At 46.8% G+C, this 17,242-nt stretch overlaps 1 protein-coding gene across 5 annotated transcripts in view; it reads right to left on the bottom strand.

Annotated features, from left to right (window-relative positions):
- FAM174A (family with sequence similarity 174 member A) overlaps positions 1-3,127 on the bottom strand; it is a 30,362-nt gene extending 27,235 nt beyond the window's left edge. For all 5 annotated transcript variants that reach the window (XM_030567172.1, XM_030567171.1, XM_030567170.1 and 2 more), the window contains exon 1: positions 2,649-3,127. In XM_030567172.1, coding sequence (XP_030423032.1) covers positions 2,649-3,112 — 464 coding nt within the window. In that variant the 5' untranslated portion in view covers positions 3,113-3,127. The remainder of the gene's footprint in view (positions 1-2,648) is intronic.
- Positions 3,128-17,242: the final 14,115 nt, after the last annotated feature.

A 17,242-nucleotide genomic window follows, 5' to 3' on the forward strand; every position in this document is an offset into this window, starting at 1 on the left:
AATATGCCTCTCCCCCAAAACAAAACAATAAGCACCCCTGCAAAATTTCTGCAAACATATAAAAGTAACTGGATTTAAAAATTTCACACTATATAGTGCTTTCATTCTCCATTTAGCTCCAAGCTTTCCAACAAGTAATAAGTGCATATTTTCCCCATATGCAAGTATATATGCTTGCTATTTTATTAATGAAAGGAAAATCAGCACAGATTCTGAGCTATCCAAAAGGCTAGATACGGAAAACTAATGTCACAGAAAACAATCCAAGATGCAAAATGACAGTTGTGCTAGACTACAGCTGAAAGAAAGTTTTAGGACTACTTAAGCCAAGGGTTCCCAATGCAGTGCCTGCGGGCACCGTGGCACCCGCTGGGACGCTTAAGTGCGCCCGCTTACTGGCTGGCGGACGAGCATCTGCTGAAATGCTGCCAACAAGCAGCGTCACCCAGAGGCATCGCCACCAAAATACCACTGAAAATGGGAGGCATTTCAGCTGTGACACAATTTGTTGGTGGAATTTTGGCAGATGCTCATCTGCCGCCATGGTCCTCCATGCCTCATCATCTGGCGCCCGAAAAAGGTTAGGGACCACTGACTTAAGCAATTAGGTCACTCATCTTAATGTACCCGAATGTTTTTAGAAGACGTTATATAATGCATATTAACTTTGAAGCCTATATCTTTTAATGAACAATGATCAATTTATCTCAATAGCGAATCAACTTGGGGTATACATGTTGAATCTTAAAAAGACTTGCAAGTTAAAGACTGGCAATCACACAGTGCAGCTCTGCATTGGATCATCTATACAAGATTCACTCTTTGGTGACTCAAGACAAACTAAAGGCATTAAATTGAAATATTGGTTCTTCAGTCTAGCAGAGAAAGATACAACATGATCTAATGGCTAGACACTGAAGCTAGACAAATTCAGATAGGAAATAAGGCTTACATTTTTAACTGTGAAAATAATTAACCACTGGAACAATTTCCGAAGAGGTTGTGGTGGATTCTTCATCACTGGCAATTTTAAAATCAAGAGTGGATGTTTGTCTAAAAGATACACTCTAGGAACAATTTGGGGGAAGTTCTATGCCTGTATGTAAGACTAGATGATCACAATGGCCCTTTCCAGCTTTAGAATCTATTAAACATATCAGATTGTATTTATGTATCTCTGTCTCTCATATGGACATATGGTATCTTGAAAGAAAACTGGTAACTCTATTTTAAATAAATACGCTGAACTTGCAAAATATAGCAAAAAGGTGATGCTCCAGCACTAAACTTGGTCATTTTTCTGGTTTAGATTCATAGATTCTAAGTTTAGAAGGGACCCTGTGATTATCTCCTGCCAAACACAGGAGGCTTTAGAGCTTCTATAAAATAATTCTTACTTGAGCTACAGCATATCTTTCAGAAAAAAAAAAATCCAATCTTGGTTTAAAAACTGCCAATGATAGAGAATCTAATACAACCCTTGGTAAATTGTTCCAACAGTTAACTACCCTTTCTGGTTTTATGATACAGATCATCTTCAATTTAATGTAAAAAGAATTTGAAAAATAATGACAAGTGAGTAATGAGAAGCAGCATTATTGATTTGACAACATACAAGGGCAAGTCTACACTATAGTGCTCCATCGGCGTAATTGCACCAACTCAGCTGTGCCACTGTAGTATTTGTATAGAGGGGAGAGTGCTATCCCATTGGCATACTGTGTCTTCACCAGACACGCTACACCAATGGGATATGCCAACAAGAGAGTGCTCTCTCCTAGGCACAAATACTCCACCTCCGTGAGAGGCGGAAGCTATATCAGCAAGAGAGAGTCTCCTGCTGATATAGTGCTGGAGCGGACACTGCTTAGGTCACTGTAACTTGTCTTTTTCGTATCTGAGTGACGTAAGTTACATTGACTTAAACGGTAGTGTAGACCAGCCTCAAGTCTCAAAAGGTAGCCAAGAATAAGCCACAGAGGACTTTTAAATGAATGTTTCTGCACAAGGACTTTAAAAGCGAAGACAAGTAGACATGTGCTTGAGTAGACAGGCAGAGGGGCAAGGAGAGGGGGTAATGTGGTCAAAACAATGAGGAGTCTTACAGCAAGACTCTGAATGGGTATAAAATGTGATACTGGTGCTTGGGGATCAATGTGAGACATTGTATTTATGTTTAGGCATCTATAACTATGTGGTCAACATTTTAGAAGAGTACTTGACCTGTGACATTCAGTCCAAGGCAGATGACAAAGGGCTGCTCCTCCCTAGAAAGCGCTGCCCAAAGTACCTGCCATCAGTAAGAAGGTAAAACAGCTACGGAACCGAAGGTGACGGGCACAGGAGGGTGCAAGGCTAATACCAGTGCAGTTTCTCCTGCAGAGGATGCACAGCGCGAGGTGTCCGTGTCGTGCCCCACGGGACGCCCCCGGGACAGGCTGCGCTGGGCACGCAGGGTTTGGCTCCGTACCACCTCACCTGAGCGCTCATTAGCAAATCCCCCGGAGTGTGCAGCGAGAAACCCTCGCACCACACGGCCAGCCCCGCTGCACCCGGGCCCGGACGTGGGACCCCGCAGGGGAAGCAGCGGCCCCCAGCGCCCGGCACAACCCGACAGGGCCTATATCCCCGCCCGCCTGGTCCCTCACCGCACGGTCCGGATCACGAAGTAGACGATGAGGGCGGCGCTGGCCACCACGAGCACAGCCAGGGCGCGCTGGGTCATGGGCTGGTCCCGCTCGGGAGCGGGGGACGCGGCAGGGCTGCTGCTGCCATTGCTGCTCCGCGTCGCCGCCCCGGGGGTGCTGCCCTGCGGGAGCGTCGAGCGAGCCGGCGGGTCGCTGTTCGCCGCGGCAGCCTCCTCGCGCAGCGCTCCCAGCAGCAGCCCAGCCAGGAGCCAGAGCAGCGCCTGCCTCATCGCGCCCCCTCCCCGCCCGGCCCGGGCGCGGCCTAGGCGCAGCCGGGCCCTGCACCGGCGGCAGAGGAAGCGGAAGTTCTCGTCATGGCTCCGAGTCCGGCAGGGCCGCCGCTGCCATGGACTCTCCCCGGCCGCCGCTGTTGCTATCAGGTGACCGAGGCGCGGCGCTCCAAACTTAAACTGCGGTCGGCGCATGCGCAATTACAGCTCAAGCCTGAGGGCGCGGGACTCGTGGAGGCTGGTTGCTGCTGGCGGTAGCCTTGGGCAAAGTCCGGCTGCAGGCGGGTGGCAGGCGCCACGCCGGGCTCTGCGGACGCAGGGACGAAAGTGTAGGCAAAAAGGGGGATGCAATGGGGTGACCCACCCCAAACTCTGTTCTCCGGGACAAGGCAAGAGCCGGAGGTACCCGGATCCCGCCTCGCTGTCTTTGGCTCTCACCTCCTGCCCCAGCTGCAGCATCCACCACCTAGGGAACAAGCCTCGCTGTTCCTAGTGCAACTACCCGCCCGCTCGCAGCCCGTAGCCTCCCAGCTCACGAGCACTGCTGCAACCCAGATCTGGATCCATTCAGGGTTTGTCACACCCCCAAGGCTCCTGGCAGGAACAGGGACCACGTGTACCAGCCCCTCCTACTGCGTCCAAAGCAGTCCAGGCCTTATGTGTATGATAGTGCGTGAGGCTGCGAAATACCATAGATCCGGCACCTAGAGCAAGCTGGATCTTGGTCATCCCCCCCGCCTCCATACTGTAAAAAAATCTAAACAAATCAATTGCAGCTGTTTCTAGTTCATCATAAATATCTTCCTGCTTCAGATAAAAATCTGTTTCAGGATAAAAATCTGCCCTCTGGCTGGTGTGTGTGTGTGTCACTCTAATCGCATAAAACCAAACACTCTTGCCCTGCCCTGCCCTGCCCTGCTCCTTTCCTGAGGCCCTGCCCCTTCTCTGAGGATCTGCCCCTGCTCCTCCATCGCTCATTCTCCCCTGCCCTTACTCTCTTTCACTGGACTGGGGCAGGGGGTTGGGGTGTAGGATGGGATGAGGGCTCTGGTTGGGGGGTTGGGCTCCAGGGTGGGGCCAGAAATGAGGGGTTCAGGGTGCTGGAGGGGGGTCTGGGCAGGGGTTGGAGTGTGGGAGGGGGTGAGTGCTCCTGCTGGGGTGTGAACTCGGGTGGGGCCAGAAATGAGGGGTGTAGGATGTGGGAGGGAGCTCCAGGCTAGGGCAGGGGGTTGGGATGTGGGAGGGGGCTCGGGTGAGAGGTTTGGGGTGCAGGAGGGGACTCAGGGCTGGAGCAGTGGGCCTGGACACGGGAGGGTGTGTGGGGTGCGGGCTCCAGGAGGGAGTTTGAGTGTGGGAGGGAGCTTGGGGCTGGGGCAGAGGGTTGTGCAGGCTCCAGGAGTGAGTTTGGGTGCAGAAGGGGGCTCGGCTGGAACAGGGGTTGGGGCATGGGAGGGAGTGCAGGCTGCGGGAGGTTGTTTGGGTGCAGGAGGGGCCTTAGGTATGGGGCAGGAGGTTGGGGGGGCAGGCTCTGGGAGAAAGTTAGGGTGCAGGAGGGGGTTCCATCTTGGGACAGGAGGTTGGGGTGCGGGAGGGGATTTGGAGTGTAGGCTCCAGCCGAACGACGCTTACCTCAGGCAGCTCCTGGAAGTGGCCAGCATGTCCAGTTCCTAGGCGGAGGGGCCAGGAGGCTCTGTGTGCTGCCCACGCCTGCAGGTGCCACTCCCACAGCTCCCAGTTACCAGCCAATGGGAGCCGTGGAGTCAGCACTCGGGCTGGGGGCAGTACGTGGAGCCCCTGTGTCCACCTCGCACCTAGGAACCAGACATGTCGGCCACTTTCGGGAGCCATGCGGAGCCAGGACCGGCAGGGAGTCTGCCTTAGTCCCACTGCACCACCGATCAGACACCTGGCAACCTCTACCGGATGCCATTGACTGGATGCCTGGCAACCCTATCTCTGACGTATTTTGGTCCAATAGCACTGGAAAAATTACCAGCTGGTACCTAGCTCATGCTGAATCTTGCCAGGTTTTAATCCCAATCTTCTGAATTCTATCTGAATAAAAAGTAATGTACCAAATCCTAATGACTTTAAATGCCTGTTGCAAAAGGTACAGCAGAATTGCAAAAACAAGCTGATTCCAGTGACTTCTTTTATCCCAATCCCCCAAATCCTACCAGCTAAGCGAAGAAGTGCAGTTTTTTCAGTTCTTTTGGAAAGATCCAGACCTCAATAGAGCAATTACAGTTTTGATTTCATGAGAGCCCCATTTTCTGCTGAAAAAACACTGATGGAAAATTTCCAGCTTCTCTATCCAAGATATTTGCAGTGGAGAAGTGAAGGTAGAATTAACTTTTCAATTAACTTTTCAGAAATGAGAAATTAGGCAATAAGTAATAGTTTTCTGAGTTCTGACTAGACTGGTGAGTACTTTCTGATGGACAGTAGATTCCCCTCTTTAAAGGAAATATTGACAACCTCTATCGGTAGGGTTCCAATATATTCTCTACTTTTTTTTCCCCAACAGCCACAGATTTCATGAATCAGTTTCATTAAGTGGCTTTGATTTGTTTCTGTACATTACACTTTCTGTGCCAAAATCTGGGATGGAGAGTGTCGTTGTCAGTCTGGATTTTTCCAGTCAAGCATGAACATGTATTCCATTTTGACAGTACAATTTGGAGACTATGAGCCAAAATAATCTAAAATCCAGCAGGTTTCAGGAACTGGAAATATCTTTGTGGTGCTATTGAGTTTTTGTTTGTTTGTTTGTTTTCAGTGTGTGACTTCCACAAAATCAAAATTTTCCAGTTTTTTTTTAATATTTCCAAATTTCTTTTATGTTGAGAAAAATTAAACTAATTATTTAGTTTCACCTAAGGTTGTCTCGTATTGAAAAACATTTTGGTTTGTTCAGACAAAGAGAAACATTTACTTTCAGACCAGTTTGACATTAAACTGTCTGCCTGAACTGTTGTGGCAGCTCACTGAAGTTGTAGTTCAGGTGCCTCATGCACCCATTTTCCCCTACTGTCTGGGCTCCCTTACCAGACTACATCTCCCATGATGCATTGCAGATGTATTTTGGTCTCCCTTCTGACTGAACAGCTATAGTGCATCATGGGTGTCTATGACTGCAGTGTATCACTGAAATTTTTTGAGACTTTTAATTCCACCCAAAGTTAATATTTCAGCATTTCATCCTGGTTTTAAGATGTACACAGATGATCACCACTAATCTTGGACCCTGTGTACAAGAAAGGTAATAATTAGTGTCACTGCTGTTACCACTGTTATACAATTACCATAAATCTTATACAAAGTGTATCATGTAAAGTAGTGGTTCTTAACCTTTACTGCAGCCTGCACTCCTTTGGTTCCCAAAATATGTTCTCGCACCCCTTATCAAAAACCAAAATATGTTCTCGCACCCCTTAAACCTAAAAAGTATGTTCTCGCACCCCTTAAACCTAGATATATTTTTGTTTGTATTTTACAGTAATCATTAAAAAATGTATAATGTTAATAAATACATAGGTTTGATGAAACAAAGTAGTTGTACTTACATGATTGTGCTTAATTTGTGTTTTTGATGATTTACCTTCTAAAAAAATCTGGCATGTCTCACACTCCCACAAAGGGCATCTCGCACCCCCGAGGGTGCGTGCACCCCAGGTTAAGAACCACTGATATAAAGTGTCAATGGAAAATTTATTTGCTAAGTACTATTTATATTTACACATGTATATATTCGTATCTGACATTATGAATATTGGTTATGTGCTTGTATCTTAAACCTGTGTTTTGTTCCTAGGTGATACCCTCCAGATACAATTACATCAAGACTAGACAGCTGTGTATGGATAGCTCATCAAGGACTCTCGACTCCCACAATGGCCATTGAAAAAAACTCATCTCACCCAGATAGCTCTTCCTGAGGATGCTTCAGACAATGAAGATCCAATGGCAACCCCCTGTGATTCAGCAAACATGCAAGGACATGTGATGTGCTTTTGTAACCCTGGACTCCATCTTGGGCCAGTAATTTGCCACAGACAGAGGCTGTGGGCTTTGTTTGGGACAGTAAACTTCCATGCACTTGACAAAGAATATAAAAGTCCTCTGAGACTCCTCCATTTTGCCTCTTTTTGCTCTAATTCACTGGGCTGTGGATTTACAACTAAAAGGAGCATCTCAAACTCTGGGCTGAGGACCTTCCAATCTTTTGGAAGTTACCAGAGAGACTTTAGAAGCCAGCAGTCTATTCCATCATTGTTACAAATCTGATATAAGGACTTTACAATACTTTGTATAGTTGTATATTATCAATAACCATTTATAACTCTCCCCTTTTATTAATAAATCTTTAGTTAGTTTACTCAGGATTGGCTGACAGCGTGGTATTTGGGTAAGATCTGAAATACATACTGATATGAGGGTAAGAAGTGTCTAATCCTTTGAGATTGGTAGAACATCATGTATGGTGAATTAGGTTTTCAATAACCTCTCTTAGACCTATTTATCTGGATGGGAGCCAAGGGCTAGAATGCCTAAAAAGGACTGTGTCTGGTTTCTGGTTAGCCATTGTGGTACTGCAGAAGTTCTTTTGTTATGGGCTTGGTGAATCTAATTATAGAATAAACCACTAGTTTTGTCTGCCATATTTCTTGAAGTCTGCTCTGAGTATGGCATTCTCAGTGTCACCCTGAGGAACCCAGTCATAGACCCCTCTCCAGCAACTTTCAAGTAGCATATAGCATACAGACTGTCTTTCTCATGCTAGTGGATTATCTCCTTTATGGCCAAGGAGCATACAACTATACTCACATTATTGGATCTCTCCATAGTATTCCTTTCAGTGGTTTGTAGAATGCTGCTCTCCAATAACATAGGGATGTACCAGAGTTTAATGGAAATAATCCAAAATGGCTTTGATCGTTCATCGCAGATTGATTCTAGAGCAGAAGTGGGCAACCTGTGGCCCCTCAGGGTAATCCACTGACGGGCCATGAGACATTTTGTTCATATTAACCATCTGCAGGCACAGCCACCCACACCGCTTCTCACAGCTCCCATTGGCCAGAAACAGCAAACCGCGGCCACTAGGAGCTGAAGGTGGCCATGCTTGTGGACTGTCAATGTAAACAAAGTGTCTCATGGCCTGCCAACGGATTACTCTGATGGGCCACGAAAGTTTATGCTCCAATACGTCTGTTAGTCTCTAAGGTGCCACAGGACTCTTTGTCTCTGTCTCCCACGGTATTCTTGCCAGCCAGCAAGTTGAAGTATAGATTGGATGAATGAACTATAAGGTGGATAGAAAGTTGGCTAGATTGTTGGGCTCAGTGAATAATGATCAACAGCTCAATGTCTAGTTGGCAGGCGGTTCAAGTGTAGTGCCCCAGGGGTCAGTCCTAGGGCCAGTTTTGTTTAACATCTTTATTAATGAGCTAGATGATGGGATGAATTGCATCGTCAGCAAGTTCGCAGATGACACTAAGCTGTGGGGGGAGGTAGATACACTAGAGGGTAGGAATAGGGTCCTGAGTGACCTAGACAAATTAGAGGATTGGGCCAAAAGAAATCTGATGAGGTTCAAAAAGGACAAGTGCAGAGTCCTGCGCTTAGGAAGGAAGAATCCCATGCACTGCTACAGGCTGGGGACCGACCGGCTAAGCAGCATTTCTGCAGTCTGGGGATTACAGTGGACAAGAAGCTGGATATGAGTCAGCAATATGCCCTTGTTGCCAAGAAGGCCAATGGCATATTGGGCTATATTAGTAGGAGCATTGCCAGCAGATCAAGGGAAGTGATTATTCCCCTCTATTCGGCACTGGTGAGGCCACATGTGGAGTATTGTGTCAGTTTTGGTCCCCCCACTACAGAAAGGATGTGGACAAATTGGAAAGAGTCCAGCGGAGGGCAACAAAAGTGATTAGGTGGCTGGAGAAAATGATTTACGAGGAGAGGCTGAGGGAACTGGAATTATTTAGTCTGCAGAAGAGAAGAGTGAGGAGGGATTTGATAGCAGCCTTCAACTACCTGAATGGGGGTTCCAAAGAGGGTGGAGCTAGGCTATTCTCAGTGGTGGCAGATGACAACAAGAAGCAGTGGTCTCAAGTTGCATTGGGGGAGGTCTAGGTTGGATATTAGGAAAACCTTTTTCACTAGGAGGGTGGTGAAGCACTGGAATGGGTTACCTAGGGAGGTGGTGTAATCTCCATCCTTGGGGGTTTTTAAGGCCTGGCTTGACAAAAAAACCCTGGCTGGGATGATTTAGTTGGTGTTGGTTCTGCTTTGAGCAGGGGATTGGAATAGATGATTTCCTGAGGTCTCTTTCAACTCTAATGTTCTATGATTCTATACAGTGGCTAAATAAAGAATAATTGGATGAAGCAAAACCTGAGAAAGGTATAGATGATGATAGTGGGTAAAGGGAAGCACTTGATTAAATTGTTTATACTCTGTATTCTAGAGGCTGAGATGACTAGCTTTCCAACTAGATTAAAATTATCTAATCGGATTAAGATCATTTAAACAATAATTTATAATAAATTAATTATTTTGATCTGGAGGGATTGGGGAAGGAAATTTACATTTCTATTTAAAACTATTAATTGTACTCTAGTATGATTTAATATTATTTTTATAGATACAAAATGACTGTTCAAGGTTCACTGCCAGGGAGTTGGTGTGGATTCTGGCAAGGGCCCTTACTGACAGAAAGACTTTTGAGATGGAGAGTTTGCAGTGACAGAAAGCAGCCACTACTTCCGCCTCATTGGGAGGCCTAGAAGTGTGCAACACAGACTTAAAAACAAATAGTTCACAGCCAGAGAGGACAAGGTATATGCTATTTTAATGTATCTTAGACATCTCTGCCACTGGGGCTTTTTTGACTGCCACAATTTTGAGATACTTTCCTAAACAGAAACACTGAGGGAGAGAACATGGAAATACTGCCTGTCTTTTCTCCAAGTGAATCCCCCAAAGGCATGTGCAGGTGATGAGACGTAATTTACTGTGCCAGTCTGAGTAAATCAATCCAGCTGATTCTAAATATTATGCTGTCACATTTTCGGGTGCAATTCAGACCAGTGAAAAGTTGTGTTACTACCTGCCTTGTAACCCTGGGTGCCTTCAGTGCTCTGCTGCGGTGGCTCACAACCCAGACACCAACAGCCCACAGACAAACATGCAGTTTCCTGAGCATCTGCGTGCTGTGCAACCCTGGTTCAGCACTCTGACCCCAGCAGCCTGCCAGCAACACAACAGCCCCATCGTGATCTTCACCTGCTGTAATTACTATATGCAGGGCAACCCCAATAAACATCTTGTCCTAATTTCCCCAAAACCTTCAGCCCTGAAGTGTACAGCCTTCTTCTGGAATACTCAGAGAAGTAATAAGGTTTATTGCTTCTTTAAAGAGACAAAAGCGCGGCTTAGTACTTTACCTGGAGTTAACAATAATTTCAGTCCAAACACAGCATTGGCTTGGTTTAGATTAACAGTAAAACAAGTTTATTAACAAAAAGAGAGAGATTTTCAGTGAGTTCTAGTACAAAGGACAAAGAGAAAATGGTTACCAGCAAATAAAAGTAAAACACACTTTCTAGTGGCTAAGAATTAACAAGCTACAACCTTGTTCAAGGTAGATTTCGTACTGAGCTTTTTCTTTGTAGCCATGGCTGATTCGCTCTCTCAGGGTACGTCTACACTACGGGATTATTCCGATTTTACATAAACCGGTTTTATAAAACAGATTGTATAAAGTCGAGTGCACGTGGCCACACTAAGCACATTAATTTGGCGGTGTGCATCCATGGTCCGAGGCTAGCGTCGATTTCTGGAGCGTTGCACTGTGGGTAGCTATTCTGTAGCTATTCCATAGTTCCCGCAGTCTCCCCCGCCCCTTAGAATTCTGGGTTGGGAGCCCAGTGGCTGATGGGGCAAAAATCATTGTCGGGGGTGGTTCTGGGTAAATTTAATCAGTCATTCCTTCCTCCGGGAAAGCAACGGCAGACTATCATTTCGCGCCCTTTTTCCCTGGATTGCCCAGGCAGACGCCATAGCACGGCAACCATGGAGCCCGTTCAGCTTTTTTTTTTTTTTTTTTTTTTTTTACAGTCACCGTATGTGTACTGGGTGCCGCGGACAGAGGTGATACTCCAGCGCTGCACAGCAGCATTCATTTGCTTTTGCATGATAGCAGAGATGGTTATCACTCATTCTCTACCATCTGCTGCCAGTGTAATTTGGCAATGAGATGACAGTTATCTGTCCTTCTGTGCTGTCTGCTGCTATCATGGGTGCCCCTGGCTGAGATCGGCCGGGGGTGCAAAAGCAAAACTGGGAATGACTCCCTGAGTCAATCCCTCCTTTATGGTTTCTAAAAATAGAGTTAGTCCTGCCTAGAATATGGGGCAAATGTACTAGAGAAGCAGTGTATCAGAGAGTACAGCTGCTCCGTGTCAGATCCCGCAAAAATGATGAGCTACATGCCATTCACGGGGTGTGCCCCTGCAACAACCCCACCCGTTGCTTCCCTTCTCCCTCAACCTTCCTGGGCTACCGTAGCAGTGTCCCCCCCATTTGTGTCATGAAGTAATAAAGAATGCAGGAATAAGAAACACTGAGTTTTTAGTGACATAAAATGAGGGGGAGGCAGCCTCAGGCTGGACATTAAGCAGTGTAGGGGAGAGAAGCCAAGCATCCCACTGCTATGATAGTCCAGGCAGTACAGAATCTTTTCTTTTCACATGAAAGGGAGGAGGCTGATTGAAGCTCAGCCCCCTGTTGCTATGATGAAGACGGTTACCAGCCGTTCTGTACTATCTACTGGGAATGACCAGGAGTCATTCCTATTTTTACCCAGGCGCCCCTGGCCGACCTCACCTGAGGCAAGCCAGGAGCACTCACGGGCTGATGGTGATGACAGATATCAGTCATATTGTACCATCTGCCAGCAGCATCGCGTCTACCAGCAGCATTCAGTAGACATAGGGTGACATTGAAAGAAGTCAAGAAACGATTTCTTTCCCTTTTCTTTCATGTGGCGGGGGAGGGAGTAAATTGACGAGCTATTCCCTGAACCACGCCGGACAATGTGTTTGACCCTACAGGCATTCGGAGTTCAGCCAAGAATGCAAATACTTTTCGGAGACTGCTGTGGACTGTGGGATAGCTAGAGTCCTCAGTACCCCCTCCCTCCCTCCATAAGCATCCGTTTGAGTCTCTGGCTTCCCGTTACGCTTGTCCCACAGCACTGTGTAGCCCGTAGATCTTTTTTTCAAATGCTTTGGCATTTCATCTTCTGTAATGGAGCTCTGATAGAACGGATTTGTTTCCCCATACAGCGTTCAGATTCAGTATCTCCCGTACAGTCCATGCTGGAGCTCTTTTTGGATTTGGGACTGCATTGCCACCAGTGCTGATCAGAGCTCCATGCTGGGAAAACAGGAAATGAAAATCAAGATTTCGTGGGGCTTTTCCTGTTTACCTGGCCACTGCATCTGAGCTGAGATTGCTGTCCAGAGTGGTCACAGTGGTGCACTGTGGGATACCGCCTGGAGGCCAATACCGTCGATTTGCGGCCACACTAACCCTAATCTGATATGGTAATACCGATTTTAGCGCTACTCCTCTCATCGGGGAGGAGTACAGAAACCGAGCCCTTTATAAGACTCCCGAGCCCGATATAAAGGGCCTCGTAGTATGGACGGGTACAGCGTTAAATTGGCTTAATGCTGCTAAAATCAGTTTAAACGCGCAGTATAGACTAGACCTCAGTCAGAGAGAAGTACAGACATACAAGGTTCTGGTTTCTCTTGTTTACTTAGGTGAAAGATCTTTGCCTAAGCATGTTTCTCACTTATATTCAGTTCCCAGAGACTTCTGCCCCCAAAAGACCAATCTTTCTCAGCTTGCAAGAGCTCTGGCCCCTTGTGTCTGTCCATTGATGGATGCTAAGATGGCTACTTCTCTCATCTTATATTTTAGCAAGCTCACTGTTTTGGTCCCCAGATGCAGGATGATTTCATGCCGTTCTTCCTCTGCTGTGGAATGCCCATCCCCCTGTTGACTCATATGTTAATGGAGTTTCCATTGTTTGTGGTCACACTTTACTTATTTTCATTGGGAGCAGAGGTGAAAGTAAGCCAGTCTGGTCCGGCCGGTCTGGCATACCGGCAAGAGCCAGTACGCCGTGCTGGACTGCACCAGCTTCCATGGCAGGGATTGAAAGGGCTCAGAGCTCCCCGTGGCTGCGGGCAGCCCAGAGCCCTTTGAATCCTGGCTGCGGCTCTGGTGGCCGGGTTGGGGCAGGATTTAAAGGGCTCGGGGCTCCCCTCAGCGGCAGGAGCTCTGGGACCTTTAAATCCCTGCCCCAGCCCTGCAAAGCTCAGGGTTCCCTCGGCAGCAGAAGCCCCAGGCCCTTTAATTTGCCCCTGAGCCCGGGGGGGCTCCCAGCCACCTCTTCAGCTGAGAGCCCCTGGTTGATTTAAAGGACCTGGGGCTGCCAGCCACAGCCAGTGCCCCAGGACCTTAAAATCTTGAGATGCCATGCCTCTTCCGGATGAGACCACGCCCCCCCCTCAGGACTCTGGCAATACCAGTAAGTCTTGTAAGTTACTTTCACCCCTGACTGGGAGAAAAGTAGATATCTGCCTTCCCTCTTGTCTGGAGAGAACTGTTTCTCTCCCTTTGTTTGGTCACAGACTTTAAAGCATAATAGTAGTGATTAGCCACAATTCTTTAGATGGTGTTGATACATATCTTTCAAATTATATTAATGACCAACAGATTCCATTAGTGTAATGGCCCAACCATTCCCAGTCTGTATTCAAACCTAAGTTAATGGTATCTAATTTGCAGATTAATTCAAGTTCAGCAGTCTCTCTTTGGAGTCTGTTTTTTAAGTTTTTTTGTTGTAAAATTGCCACCGTCAAGTCTGTCACTGAGTGGTTAGAGAGGTTGAAGTGTTCTCCCACTGATTTTTGAATGTTATGATTCCTGATGTCAGATTTGCGTCCATTTATTCTTTTGCATAGAGACTGTCGGATTTGCCCAATATACATGGCAGAGGGGCATTGCTTGTACATGCTGGCATATATCATGTTGGTAGATGTGCAGGTGAACAAGCCCTTGATGGCATGGCTGATGTGACTTCACAAAAGTAAGAATTGTAATTTGTAAGTAAATTCTTTGTGTGTCACAGTCTGTTTAAGGCACTTATAACCACTTTCCAGATATCTGGAGAGTGCAGGGCTGATAAATGGTCACAGTATTTTTGAATGAGATTTAAAAAACTTACAAGTGAAATTTTTAATGTCTCATTGAAACACATTGCAAATTCCTTCATTGCCGAAATAAAACTGGTTTAAAGCTGAAATGTGAGAGAGTTGGAGGTAGGTCTGAGAGCAAATACAAAGTTAGCCAAGTTTGTAAGCTTGTTAGAAATACTGATTTATTGTTTGGGAGCTGAAGAAAGAAAGAAAATGAGCAGTAAACAAAATGGTGACATTCTGCAATTATTCTAGCATATACAGTTTTTGAAAGGAATGTCCTGGATTTATATTCCTCCCTTCCCTGTGTAAATTGTAGAACTCATTTGCCTACAATGGAAACAGAACTCTCACTTTCATATGTCTTAACTCCAAAGAATGACAGATCTTGAGTGCCAGTAAAAGACCTTGAAACGCTAAATTATCCCTTAAAATTAATGGAACTTTCTTGACGTTTACCTTTGGGAAAAAGCAAAATTAGGCTTTTTTTTTTGAATTCTGCAAAATAGGTCTTATAGAGGAATTGTAAGAATTGAAAAATTAAACTGCAGATCATTATGTGTCTGTCAAGAATATCTAGGAAGGGGAGCCTTTCATCAGGAAATGAAGTGATAACTCAGAGCAAGACACTTAGGAACTCTGAAATGATGTATGTTCCAGCTCTTTTCACCTTTTTGCTAGTTTAACTACAACTTCACTGTGTGCTTTTTAGATACCAGCAGATACAGAGAGCATTATGAGGAAGACATCTGTTCTTGCCTCTGCCCTGTCTGTCTGTGGAGCTGGACTCCTATGAAGTCAACACTGACAGTGTAGCTCCCCATCCTTGTGCATATCTTACCACCACCCATCCAAAGAGAAGCAGCAGTAATGCAAGAATATGACTGCACAATAAGGAACCCAGACTTGCCCATCTATGAGGACCACTAGAATCACCTGAGATGCCTCCTTAAGTCCAAGAACCCCTTCTGGTTAGCAGCCAAAGCTATCAAAACTCTGGACTGTCATCAAAAGACATGTGGCAGAGGCTGTGGGAAAATAGTGGGGATAAGAATCAAAACCTGATTGCAAATCCTACAGAGCCACTACCTGGATTCACATCAATTATGGATCTCAGCAAACTGAATCAGAACCTCATATGGGTGTTGTAATTGCCTACTACACAAATGGAAAAATGAAGGACAGCCCAATATGTGAACGTGGAGAAGACATTCAAACCATGAAATGTCTAGCAAACCACTGCTCTCTAAGATCCTTCTTTGGAGGGCCAACCTTGATTCATTCCATGTCACTAGAACCCATAGAATGGATAACAAACTTGGGTGCAGGGCCGTCCTTAGCTATAGGCAGAACAGGCAGCCGCCTAGGGCACCACTAGGTCTGGGGGCACTGCTCTGCTCGGCGGACAGACCGGAAGCAGTGGAGCATGTAAGAGCAAGGTTGCTGGGTCCAGAGAGAGCCGAATGCCGCATAGTCTGAGGGAGGGGATTGGCTGCTGGGGTCACTGGGAAGGGGTGGGGGAAGGAACTCACCTGTAGGGTGACCAGATGTCCCGATTTTATAGGCACAGTCCCAATTTTTGGGTCTTTTTCTTATATAGGCTCCTATTCCCTGCCACCCCGTCCTGATTTTTCACACTTGCTGTCTGGTCACCCTAGATGGGGGTAATTGGTGCCTATATAAGACAAAGGCCCAAATATCGGGACTGGCCCTATAAAATCAGTACATCTGGATCTAGTCATTCTAGCTGGGGAGTGCATCTCTCCCCCGGGCTGGCAGTGATCCATCTCATCAGGGGAGAGCTGCGCAGGGCAGGATGAGCCGCTGTGGCTCTATGGGTGCCCCGTCCCTGAGATCAGATGCTGTGCTAACTTCACCATGGTCCGGGGTGGTGGCGGTGGTGCCCCTTGGTGTGTGATCAGACCTGTTGCCACTCTGCACCCCGAGAGGTGGATTTTGGGGTCCTGCAGTTTTCCACCTATCTCCCCCTCCACTGCAGCTGTTGGACCAGCAGGCTGGGGGGTGAGCCAAGCATGAAAGCAGTACTGTGTTGCCATTTAGATTGTCATTTAACAAATTTGTTTGCCAAAAATGCTTGCTAACAATCCTGAATTCAATTTCAATATTTTTTTAAATCAATATCTTAGTCAAAAACAGAAAATTAAGTTGTTGACAATTATTTGTGACAAGTTTGGTATGGAGAAGGGAGTGGGCCAGTTTTCATCAGAGAAACAAAAAATGTTGACTGACTTTCCTATATCCCTGTTACTGCTAAATAGAGCCCTCCAACAACTGTAGTATGCTCATCTCCTTACTAGTGTATAGAGCAGGGGTTGGCAACCTACAGCACATGTGCCAAAGGTGGCACCCAAACTGATTTTTGATGGCACACAGTGGCGGGCTGAGTGGCTCAGCCCGTCGCTGCTCTGGGGTTCCTGCTGCCCCATTGCCACCTGAGGTCCCGGCCGCTGGCCTTACTCAGCACCCATTGCTGGCCTGGGGATCCCCAAGGAACCCCAGGCTGGCAGTGGGCTGAGCAGGCCGGCAGCTGAGATCCTGGCTGAGCCACCCAACCCACTGTCGGCCTGGGGTTTCATTCACTCAGCTGGAAGGTGAGCTGAGCTGGACTAAATTCAATGAAATAGGAAAACAAGAGCAACTAATGACAAAGTGCAAGAATCTAGAGCAGTGGTCCCCAATCTTTTTTGTTTGGCGGGTGCCAGATGAAGGACCATGGCGGTGGATGAACATCTGCCGAAATGCCACCGACATTCGGCAGCATTTCAACAGCGGCGCCTCTGGATGATGCTACTTGTCAGTGGCAAGTGGCGTTGCTGCTGAAATGTTGCTGAATTTTGGTGGCATTTCAGCGGATGCTCATCCGCCGGCCAGTACACAGGTGCCCGGAGAGGCCCCTGTGGGCACCATGGCACCCTTGGGCACCGCGCTGGGGACTCCTGACCTAGAGAGCGTCCTGAAGCATGGCAATCATTTTGATTTAAATGGACTGGAACTGTATGAAGAATTGAGTACACTGTCATCA

Source organism: Gopherus evgoodei, chromosome 6, assembly GCF_007399415.2.
Source record: "Gopherus evgoodei ecotype Sinaloan lineage chromosome 6, rGopEvg1_v1.p, whole genome shotgun sequence".
Taxonomy (NCBI): domain Eukaryota; kingdom Metazoa; phylum Chordata; order Testudines; family Testudinidae; genus Gopherus; species Gopherus evgoodei.